This window comes from Trichoplax adhaerens, genomic scaffold (assembly GCF_000150275.1).
Source record: "Trichoplax adhaerens TRIADscaffold_2 genomic scaffold, whole genome shotgun sequence".
Lineage (NCBI taxonomy): Eukaryota > Metazoa > Placozoa > Uniplacotomia > Trichoplacea > Trichoplacidae > Trichoplax > Trichoplax adhaerens.
The window spans coordinates 4,259,749-4,281,000 of NW_002060944.1; the positions used below are offsets into that span (position 1 = coordinate 4,259,749).

The 21,252-nt window shown below is 34.4% G+C and overlaps 4 protein-coding genes across 4 annotated transcripts; 2 read left to right on the top strand and 2 right to left on the bottom strand.

The window, feature by feature from the left end:
* Positions 1-9,669: 9,669 nt before the first annotated feature.
* On the bottom strand, positions 9,670-10,215 carry TRIADDRAFT_53383 (uncharacterized protein; the record flags this gene model as incomplete). Its single annotated transcript, XM_002109917.1, has 1 exon — positions 9,670-10,215. The coding sequence occupies one exon, from the start codon at positions 10,213-10,215 to the stop codon at positions 9,670-9,672; it is 546 nt and encodes a 181-aa protein (XP_002109953.1).
* Positions 10,216-12,499: 2,284 nt separating this feature from the next.
* On the top strand, positions 12,500-15,250 carry TRIADDRAFT_21102 (uncharacterized protein; the record flags this gene model as incomplete). The annotated part of the gene is made up of 6 exons (XM_002109360.1): positions 12,500-12,977; positions 13,118-13,449; positions 14,103-14,243; positions 14,381-14,569; positions 14,727-14,956; positions 15,043-15,250. 6 exons carry the CDS (start codon positions 12,500-12,502, stop codon positions 15,248-15,250), a joined length of 1,578 nt encoding a protein of 525 aa, XP_002109396.1.
* A 1,816-nt stretch (positions 15,251-17,066) lies between these two features.
* TRIADDRAFT_53385 (uncharacterized protein) lies at positions 17,067-18,784 on the top strand (the record flags this gene model as incomplete). Its single annotated transcript, XM_002109361.1, has 6 exons — positions 17,067-17,186; positions 17,528-17,612; positions 18,152-18,238; positions 18,337-18,420; positions 18,534-18,592; positions 18,692-18,784. The coding sequence occupies 6 exons, from the start codon at positions 17,067-17,069 to the stop codon at positions 18,782-18,784; spliced, it is 528 nt and encodes a 175-aa protein (XP_002109397.1).
* Positions 18,785-19,778: 994 nt separating this feature from the next.
* Positions 19,779-20,867, bottom strand: TRIADDRAFT_53386 (uncharacterized protein; the record flags this gene model as incomplete). Its single annotated transcript, XM_002109918.1, has 5 exons — positions 19,779-19,896; positions 19,993-20,065; positions 20,163-20,342; positions 20,579-20,678; positions 20,808-20,867. 5 exons carry the CDS (start codon positions 20,865-20,867, stop codon positions 19,779-19,781), a joined length of 531 nt encoding a protein of 176 aa, XP_002109954.1.
* Between the last annotated feature and the right edge of the window lie 385 nt (positions 20,868-21,252).

Genomic DNA, 21,252 nt, shown 5'->3' on the forward strand with positions numbered 1-21,252 from the left:
TCTCCATCACAGCTCTCGTATATAACTAAAACTAGTACTTGGCAATACACGCGAAGATTAGATATGCTAAGATTACTATACGAAATTATATACCTTTACAGGATTGTCTTTCGCTACTTTAATCTTTCCTTTAAAGATTCCTAGAAATTATAAGCAAATCAGAGTATTATTCACTGTCAGTAAACTGCAAGACAGTAGATTCCAATCCTCAGTACAGTAGCACTTCCAGCGTAACATTTCATGAGTACTGTCTAGTGCTAGTGCTAGTGCATTTCATGAGTACTGTACTGTCTAATGTCTAGTGTATGTTCTTTCGATTTATAAAGTAGGACAATTGACGTTCAATTAATGTAGTACGGGTATATTATAAAGCGTACTTTGACTAATTATTTAATCGCATATTTATCCATTGAGGATAGCTGAAGTAAATATGCACTTAATTTTCCAGTATCATTGCAATCCGTTGTTATCAATGCTAACCCTAACACTACAGTGTACCGTAGTGCAGATTAGAAATAAGTCAATTGTGCCTGTCGATGTTACATTAAAATTGAAATGATGATTATTACTACCATTGAAAAATTAATCAGATTCATTATTGTAAATCAAATCATCTTGCTAGGGATTTGTTAATACTGTATTATCCATTTCAGGTATATTATTAAGACCATATAGCCCAAACTTGCATTACAGTATTGTTCACTGGATAGTCTACAGTCCTGCATTTTGACCGTTGCATGTACGCGTACGTTGATAAGCCGTTCAAAATGACTGTGAAGTTTCATAAAATTACAGTACTGTAATACCATTTGCAAAACTTGCTGTCAAAAATTGTAATATTCTATTTGTAGTGGTAGAAAATAGACCAAATGCAGTACAATATACGAAAGTCTATTTCTTACTTGTACTGATTCATTTAATTTATCCATGTTGTACTGTAATATCAATATCTTGTAGATTCATATTATATACGATGCAATAGTGGTTTTCAAACAAAGAAACTGAAATTGATATATATATATATATGTATGTCGAAATATTACTGTTGATTGCTTCATCATGTTCAGTCAGAGTGGTCTTTAAGTTCTGGATCTGGATCTGCTGGGTAAGCAGTAAGACAATCATGAAGAAGCACAAAACAACCACAGGTGCTCTACTATTCATTTTCTTGATTCCACGTTGCTGCTGCTTGACTAATAGGCAGTACCGCACTGATTGCAAGCTGAAGAGGAATTAGACTTGCCAACCCCAAATCTCAACTCGATCGATCATCCGTTTCTCTCTCTCCAACAACTTTAAATATTATTATTCACTGGATTTACTTGAACAAGGGCTATCAGCATGGAATCATAACATGCGTTCATTCCAATCTATTGACTGTATATATATCGTATGTCGGGATTGCTTTTGATTACGACTATCGGTACTTTATTCTGCCGCTGTTTTCTTTTTGCATTTAAAAATTGACGAGTACAGATGGACAGGACAGTATAATAGGTTATACAGTACAGTATAATGCAATGCGAGCATCCACAGTACAGTACAGTACTGTACTGTACTGTACTGTACAGTAGTCTGCAGAATACTGTAGAATCTGTCTCTGGCAGTCAGTCTAACTTTCTTTTTTAGAGGACATTTGAGTGAGTACAGTACTGTACTGTACACGGTAACATTGCACATGCGTACTACTGGACTGTCGCTCAACGATGAACACCATCGTGGAGTGCTAGATTCTTGCTTTTTTTTTCCAAACACCGTTTTTTAAAATGACAAAAAATGGATTGTTGCTTCGCCAACGGAGGGATCGTAGTTAAAACCTATCCAATTCGATTCGTTCGTTCATTCCGCCTTTCAGTCTCGAGAAATCGATAATAACGCGATAGGCACATTTAGCAAGCGTTTGATTGGATGAAATAATCTTGCGTCATTACGTCAAGTCCCTTTTTTTTTTAGCTGTCCATCATGACGTAATGTACTGTAGTTTACATCATACAGTACAGTACAGTAAATTACGCGTTCTGTGCCAGCCAGTCATTCCGTACTATTAATAGTGTGCACAGTGGACAGCATACTGTAATAACAAACACCTATCAAAGCGATACACGTCTACAAAAAGTGGATGAAGAAAATGGACGCCAATGATGGCATGCAAATTTATAAATAGAAAAGAAAAATGGATCTTAATTCCACGTACTTATAAGTTTACTTGTCTTAACCATGGATATTATCCAGTAATTTGGGGGATTACAATCGAGTTCGAATAAGGTCGTAACAGTTTCAGCTTGGGTACTTTGTCAAAGATTGCTTTTGTCTTCACCAATTTCTACAATTCTTACTGTTGATGAAAGTTTGTTTTGAATTGGAGGAACATGGAGATTGAATTAATCGATGTCCTATGCGATATCTGTGGTATAATCACTACAGCAGTTGTTTCAGTAGGTCGTCTCCTAATGGATTTATTCTTGAATGGACTACCGTTATGCATACAAATGTGTAGCGTTGTTATTACATTGGTGTGTTATTTAATGCAGCAAATGCCTATGATAGTAGCATTGATAGCAGATAATACCTTTAATATTTGCAGTGCACTTCTCAACATATTAGCTAATGGATCAGCATCAATGTTAAGATGTGTCAATGTTGACAATGTGTATGAATTGATGGTGGATACTTCACTAACAATAACAGACCCGCTGCATTGTATCATTGCAACGGGATCTAGTGCCTTAGCAAGCTTATCAAGTTTGTTGTTGACTTCGCTTGACTATACCGTCTCTATTCTACTGACATGTCAGAAGTTTATTGCCTTGCTGTTTTGTGGAATTATTTTTTATGTCCTCAATACTATTTACTCCTGGCTATGGAACCTATTGTACTTATTAATTGTTTGCATGATTATTATTCTATGTGTAAAAATTACTATCAAATTGCTAAAAATGAATGCTGGAAGGATAATAAGAAGTATTCTTCAACCATGTTTCAACGCATTCTATCAACGTATTTCATCATCATGCGCTACAGAAAGTTTCCGTTTTCAAAATGGCCCAACCGAAGATCGAAACCAAGTGCAAACATGTGACGCTTCCGCTATAATCACATTAATAAAAATGAACTCTAGAAGGCTTATAAAAAGCATTCTTCTTAAATGTTTCATGGCATTCCGAAATAATTTATCTTTATCAGCTGCAGAACGCTTCCATTTCCAACATGGGCCAACCGAGAATCGAAATCAATTACAAAGAAATAATTCTTCCGCTAGAATCAATAATACGATGAATCAATCTACAACTTCACAGCTACAAGCTAACCATGAGACAACAAATAATTCTATAAGAGATGCACAGAGGCTATTGGATTGTACCCAATCTGATGATGAAACAAACGTCAATAAATTACTTGAAGAGTTGGAAAACGAAAAGGATAAAAATCGATGTTGCATATGTCAAGATTCCGCTAGAAATGTTATTCTTATGCCTTGCCGGCATTTCTGTGTTTGTGGTGATTGCTGGGATGACGTGGTCAGATTGAATAGACGCAACGCAAGGTGTCCCCTCTGTCGAGAGATAGTAACAAATAGCATGAAAATTTTTACTTGATTATTACTTTTAATGTCAATAGGAAAAAAAGGAGAAACAATACTAGATAGTATTAGAAGTGAACGCTTATCAATAATTTATCATAAATGAAAGGTAATGTTTTACCATCGTGCTATTTTTCAAACAGATAATACGATTATCAAAATCGTTTAGGCTCACACCTAGACATAGCAAATGTTAGTTTAAAGTTTTTCTCACCCAATTCAACCGAAATAGTGCTGTCTAGATACTCTCTCAAGTTACGTAATGGCACCAACGAACGAACACTATTAATATCTAGTATTTAAATGATCATGTAATAAATTTACGGTAGACATACATTGCACGATTATAGTTTTGATATCGATCTGGTAATTTAATTATTTTACATGCGTGTATTTATTTCACTAATCGTAGTTTACAGATTCATCGGTAATATCCGAGTAAATTATTGGTAAAGTATTCGTTCTTGTATTTAACTCTGTATCAATGACGTACAGTACTATCCGTTTGATGGCATTAATAATCTAAAACGATGCCCGTGTACAGTGAATTCTAGCTGTACTTGGATATCAATTTGTAACATACTTGTATATGACGCGCTGCAATTACTTATGCATATGTAAAATTGTATATACATATTATCCTAATCAACGTACTGTGGATGTATTTTTTTTTCATTCTAACTGGATTATATTATATATCACATTAAAGTAAATTAATATTCATATTGCTCTCGGCTATATCAATTAACAAACAAAATCTTAGACTTTAATCTTTCTTTTGCAGATTTGCACGTCAATGATGTTACTTAAAATTATATAAGATAGGTATCTGAAATAACGAAGTATGATATATACGTGTGTAGGAAAGATTAACAACTCAGCTCGTTTATTAACTACTTTTCGGGCAACATTTAAGACATCAACCGTGTCGATCTCCCAATGATACGAGCATAGTAGCAAAATGATAAATTAAGAGCACTCTACTAGTTCTAGATAAAGCTTTACTGTCGCTCCCTCTATCAGGCTGCAAGCGTATATCCTAGTAGTGTATGTTTATACGAAAGGATTTCAATTAAATACTTCTAAAGGGTATTGCTCCATCGCATACTTTAACATAAAAGATACCAAGGTCGATATTTCTATAGATAAAAAAGTGCATTGAGAAACTGTATCCCTCCCTTTTCCTTGTACAATCTAATCCGAAATTACAATATTATCTTCAACGTGATCATAATGACGTTCTAACAATTGAAAACAGAGAATAGCACGAATATCGATTGTATTAAAAATAGCTGTGTAAAAGTATGAATTATTAATGGTATGTCCATTTACCGGTTTAAATATGGCATCTGTCGATACTTCTCAACATCCTGTGGTGGTACATATTAATAATTAGTAAATAGATGGGGTTGGAGGGTTAATATAAACAAAGCGATATATCTGTATTCATTTTGTATTTTATGAAAGAAGCATTCATTATTCGGACGGGCATACGGACGGGGGACTCGTCACCAAATCAAAATAGTTATATGTATGCATTGGGATGATAATAGAACATCAGTAGACTAAACAGAAATTTTTATCACTGTGAATACCTCATCGTTAATTAAATATACGAATAGACGCCCAAAATATGACATTAAATAATGCGTTTTTAATAAGATATGAAATGGAATTTTTATTTTCACCCGTGCAAATGTACCATTTTGTATTGTTTTAAATTGTTAAATCCAAAGTAAGTTTAAGTAACTACTACACAATAAACGATGGTCAATTGCTACGAATACGACCACAACAGAAGGAAACTGCTACTTCTTAGTATTCGATAATTTTTTTACAATCAAATATGTAAATAAATCCTGTTTTTTAATAAATGCTCAATGTGCTATATTAATTTACTATTAGTGCATCGATATTTTTAGCATACATTTCATCGCATAGCCCTAAAATATGAATGATACTTCCTATACCAGCTTAACTTGATAATAGTCATACCGTGGCTTTACTCTTAAATATGACTAGAATTGTTGAGATCGCATGCATCAAGAATAAAGGATACTATTCTAAATATCCAAGCTGCCACATCACCACAAAGACAATGCTATAAGTAATATAAAGCACTATTATAATGTAAATATTGTAGCTATACATACTGTAATTATATTTTAAATTATGAATTTAATAGTGAAGACAGATCCATTAATAGACACATCGAAATTTTATAAGAAAATACGTGAACAATTTTCCTGCGCCTATTGTTAAGTGAAAATGGGTTAATTTAAACACACTTCTAATAGAAAACGCTAGACAATCTCATACGTAGCTGTAAGTTACCAGCGATAAATTGTATTATCTATTTCTCTGTGTGTCTAGCTCAATCCTTAGTAAAATAATTTTAGTGATAACTGGTTCATGAAAGATAAGCGCAAACAAGAAAAAAATCTTTTACGTATTGCCAAATTTTTAATGCTATTACTTGAAATTAATTAAATTGAATATAGAGTAGCTCACTGACTGGTAGACCATATAGCACTGCAATATAGGAAATAAGAAATAACATTGACTGTAGAATGAAATACCGAGGCTGGTAGAAACATTGTATTGATCAGAAATACACACAGATGTACGAAGATTATAATTGTAGTCTGATCCCGGTGTTCATTTTTCTTAACAATACGATATGTAGATGTCTATTGATTAAAGATACATTGCTATATTAGCTCTTACGTAGCATGGATATGTGGGCATATGAGCAAATATCTGATGATAAATATTTATAGTCAAAACTGGGTACTTTCTAATGTATATTTAGTTTCATGACTACGTTTTTCATAGCTTGTTGATAAATGACTCGCTTAAAATGCAAATAGTATTGTAATTAGACTAATGCTAATAATGGTAAGGTATCACTACAGTAAAAATTATTATAAGTATGAGAAGATTATTACAGTATCAGACTTTAGTAACTACAATTTAATTATAAACATATGAAATTAAGGTACCGTCAAAATATCAAACGTATACTCAAAAATACTTCTTCAAAGGTGTATATGAGTGTTTTTATACATTTATTTCAATTTTTAGATTCGTAATAAAGTTACAACCAATTTAATCACACTTGATAGCAGACCGGATTATTTTGGTTTCACATACCAACTAACATTAGTCGGTACGGAAAGTCTAGTAAGACTTCCTAGTAAGCAAGGAGGAGTTAACCGCAGTAATACTCTCTTTGTCAATACTTCTGTATAGTAAGCTATATTGCAGCGTGATGTTATGACCAAGTATTCAATACCACAACTTAACAAGATTGCATAATATTAAAGCACTTCCCTCATACAGATATCTCTAGTACGTTTTATATATTTTTTTCATACTCAGTTTTATTAAAAATTGTTCACAATATAAACAAGTAATTGATTGTCCCATTGACATGGATTTATGATATAATCGTATGATCGGTGGCACGATACACGTTTATGTTATACACAGGGGTAATAAAAATTTTTTAAAGTAATTTAGCCAATACGTCATTGAAAATTTTAATTCAATTATAGATTATATTTATATGTTGCATCTTGCGACAGGTAATAATATTGTACTATTGATGCTGGTTAATTCATAGGAATTATTGAATAGAAACGGGGATCAGCGGCAAGCTTTACTTGTTTGCCAAGTAAAAGTAAATTAACTAAAACAGCATCGTTTGCTGGGAATTACGTAAATTTTACCTCTTACATAAAACTGGATCTAAGTCAACTTTTGCCTAAATCAAGCTTAAGTATTCTAAATTGGAGACATGCTCTAATAGCATAGCTACTACTAGTTGTAGCGCATATACTAAGAAGAGCCACTGAAAGCATCTTTAGTAGTCAATTCAGAAAACATTTCATGAGGGATTTAATCTGATAATAGTAGCACTTAATTTGCAATAATCTTGAGTTTGAACATCAGGCTGTCTAAAATCACGTTTTCATCTGTTTAGGTAATCATAGTTCTTAAAAGGCACTAGCAGTAATGTAACAGTTACTTAATGCCAATTACAGTTTTTAATATAACTTTTTTCATACATTATAAACCAGTTCTATCATTAATATAGTAATATATGTACTACATAGGCATGATAGAAATTATCCAAAGAAGTAAATACGCGAACGTACAGTATATTAGCACTGTGAGTTATTACTCTATAAGCATGGCTTATCGTGAGCAACAAAGCCCAGAATTTCTTTACTACTGATTATCAACTGTACTAGTATCGAAAATCATTATTCTTTAGAAGAATTTACAACACTGCATAATCGCTACTTAAACGATAGATTAATAACAAGCAAGTATGATCTTAACGGTAACAGAATTGAATATTGCCCTTATCAATCTGTAGGTAAATGCATAATTGTACGTTAGATGTTGGCTTTAAATTCTATCTAAGCAGTACCACAAATGTAATAAAATTAATCATTGGTCCCCCCAAAAAGATGCTATCTGTCTTTATGACACTTAAGACGCGTTTTACTGCCTGAAAATTTGACAAGCATGACGTACCTACATGTATTATTGCATTATTATACGAGTATGCAATCTACAGTACAGTAAAAAGATGAGTTTTGTTAGGATGCCATAGTCGGTAAGGTTTATCTTGACGTGTCAAACGTAAAATTTATGTCTTGTATGAAAAACAAGAATATAGTTATACAATAATTTGATCGAAGCATTAAATGATTAATCATGATTTATGTCAAATTAATCATAATAATTTGAATATAATAAAGAGATACTTGAAATTATAATAGAGAACATCAATGACAAAGATGTAAGTTATCGAACATGCCTTACAGTAACGCCACTGTAGAACACTAACAGCATGAAAAAAGAATTATACATCTGCCCAATTTGTGGCGTATTGAAATTTGCAGCGAAAAATGTCTTACAATTATAAGGTAAGATTTTTAACCTTACAGTAAATATCACGCTATTATATTTTGATCATAATATAAGTTAATACAGTTCCATTCAAGATACGAATTATGTAGCCAAATGGTAAATGTTATATTTTACACTTTTGCCTAATTTGCGCTTGCATGACTGCGAAAGATTGAGAGACCATATACCACGAAATACTTGATTGTTTTCACTGAATATAGGTACATGTAGATCCAAAATATTAATATATGAATATGTGATTGCACTTTTGCCAACAAATAATGTCGTAAAAAAAATACAGCTAAATAGTTTTAGATATGATCAATTATATAATAAAAAGTTTCTATAAGTTATTAACAGGAATCATACGATCTAGATAAATTCAACAGAAAAATAAATTTCTAATCACTTTTCTCTATTTATAGACAGCGCGGCGTACTCTTATCTTCCGTTTGATCGGAAAAAAGGCGATACTTCGACGACGAAAAGAGTACAACGAATAGATGCATAGTTTAATTAATTTATCGAATGCCTTCATGTAGACTGTAAAATGTACAGTGTATACGTGAAAAGAGTCGTAAAAAGTGCACATCATCGAATACTAGCATACGTATAATAACGCGTGCAAATGATGCAGTTGCACTGAAATTAAATGATCATCTCGTCGTCTACGGTACTACAGTTGATATAGCATTGATGATGGTAGCAATTGTAGTTGAATCTCGGCTAAAAACACGATTATACTCCATTATGGATGAATTGCTTAAACGAAAGATTGTCTGAATTTTCTCGAATTGGTACGTCTTAGATTCACAATCAAGGAGAATACGCATAAAATCAAATACGATCAAGACGCAATGGTTAATTACATTAAAATTATAAAATGGCGATCATTGTTCTGTTTCATGATATCATCCAACAGGACACTAGGGTAATTTCAAGATTGTAGAAACGCAGATTAATCAATGTTGTATGTTGATATACTGTACCATGATGCTATACTGGGATGGCTTTTTCATACATATGGCAAAAAACTTCATGTGTCCACTTTCTAAGATAGCTATTATGCATTTCGTCATGACATTTGTTGGGATGAATACTGCCCTCAACATTACTTGTGCTATTAAATTCAAGAATTTATCCATTACAGTATTGCCTCTTGTATCTTAACTCTTCAACTTCTTGGGGCTTTTTAGTGCTTTCAAGCTACCATCGTCAACAAATAATAAGGTTTTGCAACCATTTCTTCGAGCGTAATCGACGTTATCTCCATCGTCGTCTATCAACATAACCTGCTCGAAGGTTAATTCCATATGATGTTTCTCTTTTAACTCTTGCATAACTGATTGTAAATGGTACTGCTTGCCACATCGATTAAAGTCTATATCGTTATCCCAATCTCCTGAACAACCACGAATGATAATGTGATCTGCTTCGCACTCTGGTGGTAAGGAAGCCTTTAACACATTGGAGATTAGTGTCACCTGTGATGAGAATGTGACAATACAAACACGAAGGTTAGCCGTTAAAGCGCTAGCAATGAGGGATCGTACGCCAGGCCGAACATGATGGACAAGATCTGAAGTTTCTCGCAGCCATAATCCACCCGTATGAATGTCGACTAAAGTTTTATCGAAATCGATCGCTAGCAGCTTAATGCCCAGTTTCCGCTGAAGTGTTTTAATCATTTTAGCATATCGATCGCTAGGCATTTTTAGCCAATAACGAACGATTGAACGCCAGGAAATGCCGTTGACAATAACGATATTAATGATCAAGGTAGAGTGCAAAACTGACTGATAGTCCTTCCACTGCAGTATATAATTGCTACTCGATTTCTAAGCAATAATTTCTACAAGATGGGTCAAAATGATCAAATACTGAAGGAAAAAACTGCCACAATTAGTCTTGCAGGCCAGATAGCTAGCCAAGTGTTGTACCTACTTTAAGGCCAGTTTAGTTTAGACGAAGAACAATACAGGACAGTAATATAATGCTGTACAGTACCAGTACTGTACGCGTACAGTATGTTGTGCCCACCTCCTATTGTACTGTGCTGTACTGTACAGTAGTGTAGGCACGTACATTTAGAACGTGTCACCTCAGCTGTTACGTTCTGTATAGTACGTACGTACATTAGAACGTGTTCACCTCGGCAGTCAATTGCACTGCGATACAGTGTGTGATTGGGTGGGAGTCAATACGGTTCAACTTGAAATAAAACGTGATGTCAATGCTGATAACCGATAGGACATACACGTACACAAGTCAACACGAATACTACGCAAACAGTGCGTAGTAATCTCTACTGTTGCTTTTTATTTGCGGTAGAGCACCAAATCTGTAACGCAAGACGTATGAGTGTACTAATAAGAATAGGGTACAGTACCCTGAGTACAGTACAGTTCCGTGTTATCTTAATTGCTTTATCAGCAGGAGGCTTACTGTACGTCGTCTCATTTCTTGTGTTATTCTAGACTGCCCCCAGCAGCGATTCATTATGGTTTATACCAACGTTGTGTAGGGGGTGTGCTAATAACTTTATACACAGTTTGTATCTGTTTTCGAAATTACTGGCACTAATTTTAAAGTAATATTGACCGTGTTATATAATTGTTTTCAAGTAACAGATACTGAGGATGCAATGTTACATGACTTGATTGAGAAAAAAAATTAGTCAATTGAGAATCGACCAGCTCTTCCTACTAAAGGACTGTCATAACCAAGTGTTTGGCACGCTATTTTAGGAGAAGAGGCGGCCGTCCAAGGAGGAGGGCCATCAGTCCAGCTCTTCTTCTACAGTACTGTAGCGTAGTCCATGGTGATGATATCACGGATCACTAGAAGCAAACCACGAAAGTATAACGAACGGCCACAGAAAGTACAATCGAGAAAATTGAGATCATCTTGGAAAATCCTACTCTAAAAGCTGTTAAAATGTAAAAATATAGCACATCTTCTTTAAACATTGATAGAAATACAGTACATTAGCATCTCATTGACAGTATTTCCTACTGAGTGTAGCTTCTACTCAGATTACGAAAAATGAAATCAAAGGTGGAAATATTGATCAGTTTGGGGTAAAATTGATATCAATCGATATCTTGATGAGATCTTCCTCTTTCCTCTCATAAAATTTGATCGATTTGGTCGGAAAGAAATTAATAACACCTGCACATTTCATTGCGTACAGTACAGCGTACTGTAGAGTAGAGTGCGGTGTACTGTACACTGTAGTCCGTGTTCAAATCTCCTACAGTACAGTACAGTAAAATACTGTACAGTAATTTCATACGTTCCCTAGTACAGTACAGTACATACTGTACAGTACAAAGAAAGAATCCAAGACCTTGTACTGTACTGTACTGTATAGTATAAGACCTTTAAAAAAGGTTCGTTCTAACTTGGCTGGTAACCAGTATACAGTACTGTACTGTACATTGTACATTAAAGACCTTAGTACAATCTATACTAGTGTATACTGACCATTTGGGATGTGAAATTGGATGATCATTCCATCATGGCTACACTTGAATGCCATTGCTGCAGCTGCCAGTAGTACAGTAGTGTACACAGTACAGTATACTGAGTTAGGCATGTTAGTAGTGGATGTTTTTTTCCTTCTTACCTCTGTGGGGTGGGCTAATAACTCTGGACAGTCCTATTATTAAGTCCAAAGTATGCCAAATACCAACGAGCGAAATGAAAAGTCAAGTTGACTGATTATGAAAACCGGGTTGTGAAATTGTGACAACCGGTCTATACTGGTTTCCAACCACTGCCATAATCCAGTTACAACAGTCATGCAAGTTGTACAGTACAACAGCGCACTAGACTACTGCAATGACGACGGAAGTGCAGTCAGTATAAATTGACTGGATTGAATTGGAATACTGTACACTGTACACTGTACGGTATTGTAGTTACCTGGAGATGGTAAAAACTTTCTTCGATCACTGTTGATAAAAATAAAAAAAAAACAAAGTCAACATCACCATGATTCCCCAAATTTCTGTTCGATATTTAAATCATTCTCACTTTAATTGTTATGCATCGCTCATCAACAAATTGTCACTTCTGTCTCGTACTTGTTCTAGTGCTAGTGATAATGCCCTAAAATTAAATTATATCAATGGACAACGATGCCATGTTGCTGATGAAGCGGAAGAGCGATTCAAAATCAGGGAGCCAGCTACCAATAAATTAATAGGCAACTTGTCAAGTTCTGGACCCAAAACTGTAAATGATGGAGTAAAGAGCGCTCTATCAGCATTTCCTGAGTGGTCAGCCCAAACATCCATAGATCGTGGTCGTGCTCTCCTTAGGATATCGAAGCTATTAAGGCAAAGAAACGAAGAGATCGCCAGGTTGGAAGTAAGAGATACTGGCAAACCGATAAGCGAAGCCAGATGTGATGTTGAAAGTGCCGCTGAATGCTTCGAATATTTCGGTGGGATTGCTGCAACTTTATCAGGTACTATAGCATAAAGGAACACAATTGAGCATGGATACGCAAAATCGCGGATTCAACGTAGAGGAGTAGATGCTATAACTGTTTTGTCTAACTGTAAACAATCAACTCAGTCAGTACATTGGACCCGTTTCACTTTGCAGGTCAACACTTTGAATTTGCTAACGGTTCGTTCGCATATACGAAGCGGGAACCATTAGGAGTTTGTGTAGGTATTGGGGCTTGGAATTTCCCAATTCAAATTGTGAGCTGGAAGACGGCACCTGCCTTAGCTTGCGGAAATACGATTGTTTACAAACCATCGCAGATGACTCCTATGTCCAGTAGTTTGCTTGGTGATATTATTACTGAGGCTGGATTACCGCTAGGATGCTATAATGTTGTTCAGGGTGGATCTCAGACTGGTAGGCTACTTTGTGAGCACCCTTCTGTTGCTAAGGTATCATTTACTGGATCAGTTCCTGTTGGTAAGAAGGTAAATCTACCAAAATCTGTAGCAAAAATACTGCGATCTAAGGAATGATCTCGATTGATCATGGTCATACGGTACAGCATCATGTGCATTTAGTTTTTGATTACTATTTCGTGGTTCTGAAAGCAACATACGCGTATATAGTAACTAACTGCCCAGTTACGATAAATGTTCTCTAATGAGATATGGTAGTTAGTATCATCAGATTACATAGCCTTAGTAACATGCAATTGGTTGTACGATTTAATAGTCAGCTATCAATCGTTTTAAGATTTTAGTGAATTGATATGAGACACCGGTGCACTATCGGATAAAGGATATTCAATGACCATGGACAACATACTCGATTTGAAATTTATAGCCTTACATGTCTTATAAATTTATACTTAATCGAATCGTAATTACTTTGCGATTAGAGTCGCATTTTATTCAATGATATGGTACAACATTTTTATGTTAATTTCATACAAGATTAGCTGAAGTAATGATACTGCGCTTTTGGTATACTGTACTCTACTGTACCGCCTCTGATGATGTTGATTATAATTAGCTATGTCGTAGTAATATAAATAAGTTTCATACCCAGAGTTATTATACTATCATTTTATGATATAGGCTATGATTGAAAATGCTTCATGCTGCTTTTTTTTTTTTAGATTATGTCATATTGCTCTAGTGGTGTCAAGCATTCCACTATTGAATTAGGTGGTAAATCACCACTGATCGTTTTTCCAGACAGCGATATCGATAATGCAGTATCTGGTACGCTTATGGCGAACTTCCTATCTCAAGGGCAGGTATATTACCTATTGATACCGCATTTATTCCTAACGGAATAGGTTATTCTATGGATTGATGAGCACCAATTTCTCCAATAAAATATACTACTACTGTAAAATAGGATTCTAACAAAAGTTTTGCCTATATTCTGTAGGTTTGCTCCAACGCTGCAAGGGTTTATATTCATGATAGTATCATTGATGACTTTGTTACTCGATTAATGGAGCGCACAAAAAAAATGATAATTGGAGATCCTTTCAAGCAAGAAACCCAAGTTGGCGCATTAATTTCTGAGGAACATTACCATAGAGTCAAAGCTTACATTGATCAGGCTGTGACCGAGGTAAATACAACTGTACCGTTTAATCTTTCACATCTACAATAATAGCATACTGATTAGTATAATGTAAAAAACTCGCCGTCATATTACTGTAGTTTCTCAGCCAAGCTAGCCTTAAGCTTATATCATGTCTAACAATATTTCCTTGTGTTCTTATTAGGGTGCTCGTATTCGATGTGGTGGTGAGAGAGTTGTATTCGATAATTCAGAATTAGCTGGTGGATTTTATATGTCACCTTGCGTTCTGGATTCTTGCCACGACGACATGACAATTGTCAAGGAAGAAGTCTTCGGTCCAGTCGTATCTATTCTATCATTCAAAGATGAAGAAGAAGTACTTGAGAGAGCGAATAACACCGTATTTGGACTCTCGGCTGGAGTATTCACAAAGTAAATATATTATATGGTCTTAACTAGCAGTTCTCTCAACAACATTGATTACTTATTTCTTTCTGATGCAATCATTTATTATTTAGAGATATCCAACGAGCTCATCGAGTCATAGCAAAATTGCAAGCGGGATCATGCTGGATCAACAACTATAATATATATCCTACCGGTTTTCCATTTGGAGGCTACAAGGAGTCTGGCATCGGTCGTGAAAATTGTGCGCAAACCCTTAACCACTACTCTCAATTAAAAACTGTCTATGTTGAAATGGGCGACGTCGATTGTCCATTTTAGGAAATCGCTTTTCAACTATTCATATTGTAGCTTCTAGCTCAAATAACTAAATTTTTCTACTACTAGCATTCATAGCTGCAAGATGCAGACCATCAAAAGTCTAAACTTAATACTCTATTTTTAATTAACTATGCTATAAAGGCAGCGCTATTTTTGTGGTAACATGTCATGTGTTAAGTCACATCCATCGATTACTAAAACTACCATATAATTAATATCTTGGAAGTTAAACATATTGCATTGCATATACTTATATTGCAACATATTGTAATATATTGGATCGTTTTCTCACTGAAACAGTACACGCTTACGAACATCGAACTATAGTTGTACAGATAATGCTATAATTTAATTTATAGGAGCGAAATAGTACTACATTTCTTTAAGCACTTTCGAAGGTGTCAGACAACCATAATATCGACCTGATTTACTTATATAATTATAATGATAGATAATTATGTGTAGAATAATTTTATGCTCTTTAAAACTTTCACATTTTACACAGTATCAATATTCATAGCATACAGTATGTACAGTATTTCATTTGGTATTGATATTACAAGATTGAGATTCGATTTTACAATCATAAATTAACCACTATTAGAAGATACGAGATATTGCATTAATAAACAAATTGCGATAATTTCTTTACAGGTTGTTTATCTTTCGTAAGGAAATTTTAGAGCTCTTCGACTTTGTATTGCAAGGTTATTAAATTATTTGAAGAGTTCATGTTTGACTTGGTTCTTCGATTTATTAATTAAATTAAAAGATACCATAAAATTTGACTTATGCAACACCTTACAGTACAGTACTACCAATGGTGCCATGGACCACTAGATACACTATATCGTGCAATTCTACAGCACTGTTAGTAGCCTATGGACCATCATGATTTGCAGAGCTCTGCTGTACAATGTATAGTACAGGGTATTTGGAATGTGTTGCTACGAAAAAATGCTCAATTTCGAGTAAAACTAGGTAAAATACTTGAAAACAGACTATTTAAGTATGTTGCTGAATAGTTGAATGGTTAGATTGGTTAGTAGCCTATGGAATAAATCATGATTTGCAGAGCTCTGCTGTACAATGTACAGTACAGGATGTTTGGAATGTGTTGCTACGAAAAAATGCTCAATTTCGAGTAAAACTAGGTAAAATACTTGAAAACAGACTATTTAAGTACGTTGCTGAATAGTTGAATGGTTAGATTGGTTAGTAGCCTATGGACCATCATGATTTGTACAGCTCTGCTGAGGATATTTGGAATGTGTTGCTACGAAAAAATGCTCAATTTCGAGCAAAACTAGGTAAAATACTTGAAAACAGACTATTTAAGTACGTTGCTGAATAGTTGAATGGTTAGATTGGTTAGTAGCTTATGGACCATCATGATTTGTACAGCTCTGCTGAGGATGTTTGGAATGTGTTGCTACGAAAAAATGCTCAATTTCGAGTAAAACTAGGTAAAATACTTGAAAACAGACTATTTAAGTACACGTTACTGAATAGTTGAATAATTAGATTGGTTAGTAGCCTATGGAATAAATCATGATTTGCAGCCAGGTCTACTGTACTGTATTTGCAGGGCTCTGCTGTACAATGTACAGTACAGTACAGTAACGTACAGTGTGTACTGTACGCAAAAGCACTGTACTGTACTGTACATTACAGTGTACAGTGTACACTACAGTGGTTCGGTACTGTACTGTACTGTACACTACAGGCGACGTTCTCCCGGCAAGCCAAAAGTAGTCAACGCCTGAGCTTGCTGTTGGACATTGTGCTGAGAAAAAAGCGAGTAATAATAATCAAAATGTCTGATGATCAAACAGCTATTGATTGGAGCTTATTAGATAAACGCATAGAAGAGCTTGAATACTTGGTATATAAAGCAAAAGACGGAAAAGTGGCTGAAAGAAGGCGTTTTAAATCGGTAAAATTACGATAAAAGTGCTAGCGTATGATTGATTAGATTACATTATAGTAGGATCAATCTATAGCTATAGTTGGAGAAACATCTACTATATACGTGTCGTCGCTTTACAGATTGGATTTGCCAGTTAAATCGGTAAAATTACGATAAAAGCGCTAGCGTATGATTGATTATATTACAGCATAGTAGGATCAATCTATAGCTATAGTTGGAGAAACATCTACTGTATACGTGTCATCGCTTTACAGATTGGATTTACCAGTAAAGTCTTTAGGAGCAATATATCTTATTAACTTTATTTTGTACGGTAATATTATGTTAACTGGATGCTGTATCTGTAGGTGGCTGATGGGATATACATTGTACAAGATCGATTAAATCGTAGTCGATCTGGAAAAACGAATATCAAGCATGTGTGGCAACAACGTAAGACATTGCATTTTAATTCTCGAAAATACTCGTATGCGTTTTCTGAAGTATTAGTTATAAAGTGATTAAATAAGTTACATACGAGTATACAGTGTACACTTGTACAGTACTGTATGTAGTGCCCAAAATATTCGCAAATTATATTGCAACCTAGTACAGCTACGTCTAGATAGCACAACTATAAAGGATTGAAAGCCTAATCATGATGTCTTTCAAGTCAAGTCAGTAATTTTCGTCGCTTAACATTCACTTGCTAATCCATAAGTATTGAGTGAAATGAAAGTCGTAAATCAGATAACCAATATTAATAGATTTGCCTGCTTTTCAAATTTTAAGTTCAAGAAGCTATTGGAATGTGTGAATTAGCTTAAGGGATTTATTGATAGCCGATATTTCTGCCCTTGCGACTATAAGTTTAAGGCTTCTGTTATTGAAATTATATACTCATGGGGAATAAGAACTTTTAGGCGAACGAATACGCGTATATTCAATAAATCTGCTAACATTCAGCAAAATTTCTTGCTCATCTGTTTTAGTCGAATTTTTGCATAAAATTATTTCATCGGAATTCTTTGATGAGCTTACTGTTACGGACGAAGTGAAAAGAGAAATAATTCTTGCAAGTAAGTACAGTATTTTTAATAAATGGCTGATTAATCATACTGCTTTTACTACTGACCGCAATGTACGATAATACATAAATCCTATACGTATTTTACAGGTGAGACTTACTTTAGAGATATATCGGAGCATCTAGAAGAGATCAAGTCTTTAGAAGAATTCATAAACAGTGATATTTGGAAAAGTAAGCTATTAACGTAACAATAGTCGTCATTTGCAATCCTTAAGTTGGCTGTTTTACTGCGCTGTGATTCAATACAGAGCAATTTTAATCGTATTACGTGTTACTTCATTTAGATGTGCCAGACCAAATTGAGAAATTTAGAGCACTACAGGAGATTTTTGCTAAACAACAGGTGATTGTTGACAGTAACATTATTACTGCTTTCTTTTATTTAGCTATAGCAATACCTATTTTGATGAAATTCTTAATGCGGACGGTATTTACATTTCAGGATGAGACTGAACATCTTTCTGAACAGGTCCAGGAGTTACTAATAAACTATAATAGCGCCGTATCCAAACAACAAATTACCAATAGCTCCTAATCACTAATTAAACGATCAATTATAACAATGATTTTTATCTTGTTGTCCTTAACATAATTACTATCAGATTGATATGCTTTCTCGGCAATTTATAGAGTGGGATAAAACGATAACAAAATTGGAAATAAAGCTGGGTATAGGCGAGACTGCAGAATAAAACACTACTGGTACGCTAATTGCACAATTTATTACCTCGATGAAACTATAGAGCAAGAACGGTACTATAATTAATTCAAGCTTATAAGAATGATACACCGTTACCATTAATTTTGTCATTTTCCCATGACTAAATACTGTATGTGTTACTATGGTACATAAAATTGTTTTTATCACGAGTTTCTATATTGGCATATTATTGTTGTTAATATGTGATTGTTTTCCATTCAATAAGCCTAAGCTAGTTTCTTAATATGATATCACTAAACTGTACATACTGTATGAACTATGGAAATATGAGTGCTGTCTTCCAAAGAATTACATGGCCATCTTTGAGAAGAACTTACGTTTAATTTATTTGTTTCCTGATATTAGTGTAGTCAAACTTTGTAACTAAATTTTATTTAAATCAAGCTATTTTTTTATTTGCTAATATATATATACATAGTAACGAAATTAGCTAGATAGTTAATGTTTGATAAATTGTAACAAAAGCTTTAAGTAGGCGCCTACTAAATAAACATGTAGCTTAGGAAAAAATTGTTATTAATACGTATACTTAATTTAATTAATGCGGAACAAACGTAGCAATGAGCTTATTGTGTCTGGGACTATCACAAACCCTATCTACATGCTTTTATGTCCACAGTTATACTTATCAGCCTCTATATGTTATGCGGGCATTCGAGTATCACAAGATTAACATATTGAAAATATTATATGAAGCTATAATAACAAAATTCTACAAATAGATTCAAAGGCGACTACCAGCGCTCTTCGAAAATCAAAGTCATAGTGATATTTGCACGACTTTACTCCAAGCGCTCTATTGCTGTACTTATATTTCGTCGTCACTTAAATCAAGGTCTTCAGGGAAATCTCCAGTTTGTACAAAGCTTGGCTTGACAAAGCTACCATATTTAGGAGGACATTCAAAATACTTTTTTCCGTCGATACTAAGTCAATAGAAAATGAATGGTTACAAATTATGATAGCTACAGTATTTTGCCGAATATTATAGTTACATAAGTCATACGTTTGTAGCATTTTACCTTCCATCGTTTTTACCGTATGGTTCATCATACTGAACACCAACCCAATATCCAGGCTTAAAATGTGTTTTACCTGTAATTGTAGAAGGTACTTTCTCACTTACAGCCTACATTGCTACTACTGTATTGTTCTAATTCAACTAACTGTAAGTTCTAGACGGCAAACTCACCAACAAATTTAACTACTCCGCGTCTTTTCATGCTATTATCCAGTGTTACTTCACAACGAGACCCAACCTGAACACGCTCCGATTCCTTCCTTTCCAATTCTTCCTTTTCTTGTTGTTTTTTTTCAAAATCCTCACTAAATCTTCCAATCTTATTTTTTTTTTTAAATGCTCTAACGGAATCTACGAAAATAAAAGTATACAGATAAGGAGTTCATAAGTATGATTAAGCAACAGCTTCAAGTTTTGCGATGATATCATGGATAGGTTAACATAGGTTACTGCTAGTCTTAGAAAAGCAAGAAGTGAAAAAATGTTGGCATCATTTACTCAGCATGTTATGTATAAAGTACAAATCTATGAATATAGATAAGATGGAAAGGAATATACTGTAATCAGAAATATTACTTTATTTTAACCTGGTAGTTTGTCGTAAGTGCCTTCTTCCATCTCGTATTTCTCAACCCTGGAAACATCTTCAAATTCTCCAGCTTTTCGAGAAGGATCGGTGTCAATTGCCTACAGATTGAAAGATCGTGTTAATCAGAACATTCTAATAATTCCGTTGTAATTCATCAATGAAATGGTTGATCTCAGTTTAAAATAGTTTAATCACGCAATGAATGGGTTAGGTAAAGGCGTACTTACATGAATAATCATGTTATCCTCAACTGGGTAAGAACCCAGTAAGGATTGATCATTATCCATCCTGCATACAAATTTATCATCTTTGTCGTGAAGTTCTAATCTTGTAGTGCTGGCTGATGTGCCTGCTATGAGTTCTAGTTTTCCCTATGAAGTATAAATTTCGGTGCAGTACGTTAAATTTAAAATTCTTGTACAGTACATGAATCTATTTGTTATAAGACGTGCAAGAATCAATACATTGAAGAAGAATTATATAAGGCTTGGCTATTTATAATACTGTAGTGTTATAATATTATCGAAAGACACAGCTGAGATGAAAGACTATTCGGGTATTTAGGGTCTTTGCTGATGACTGCATGATTCTACTGTACGTATTCAAGTATAGCGACTGGGTAGTTACTAGTAATACAGTATAAGAATATTTATAACAGGTACAACGTTTCAT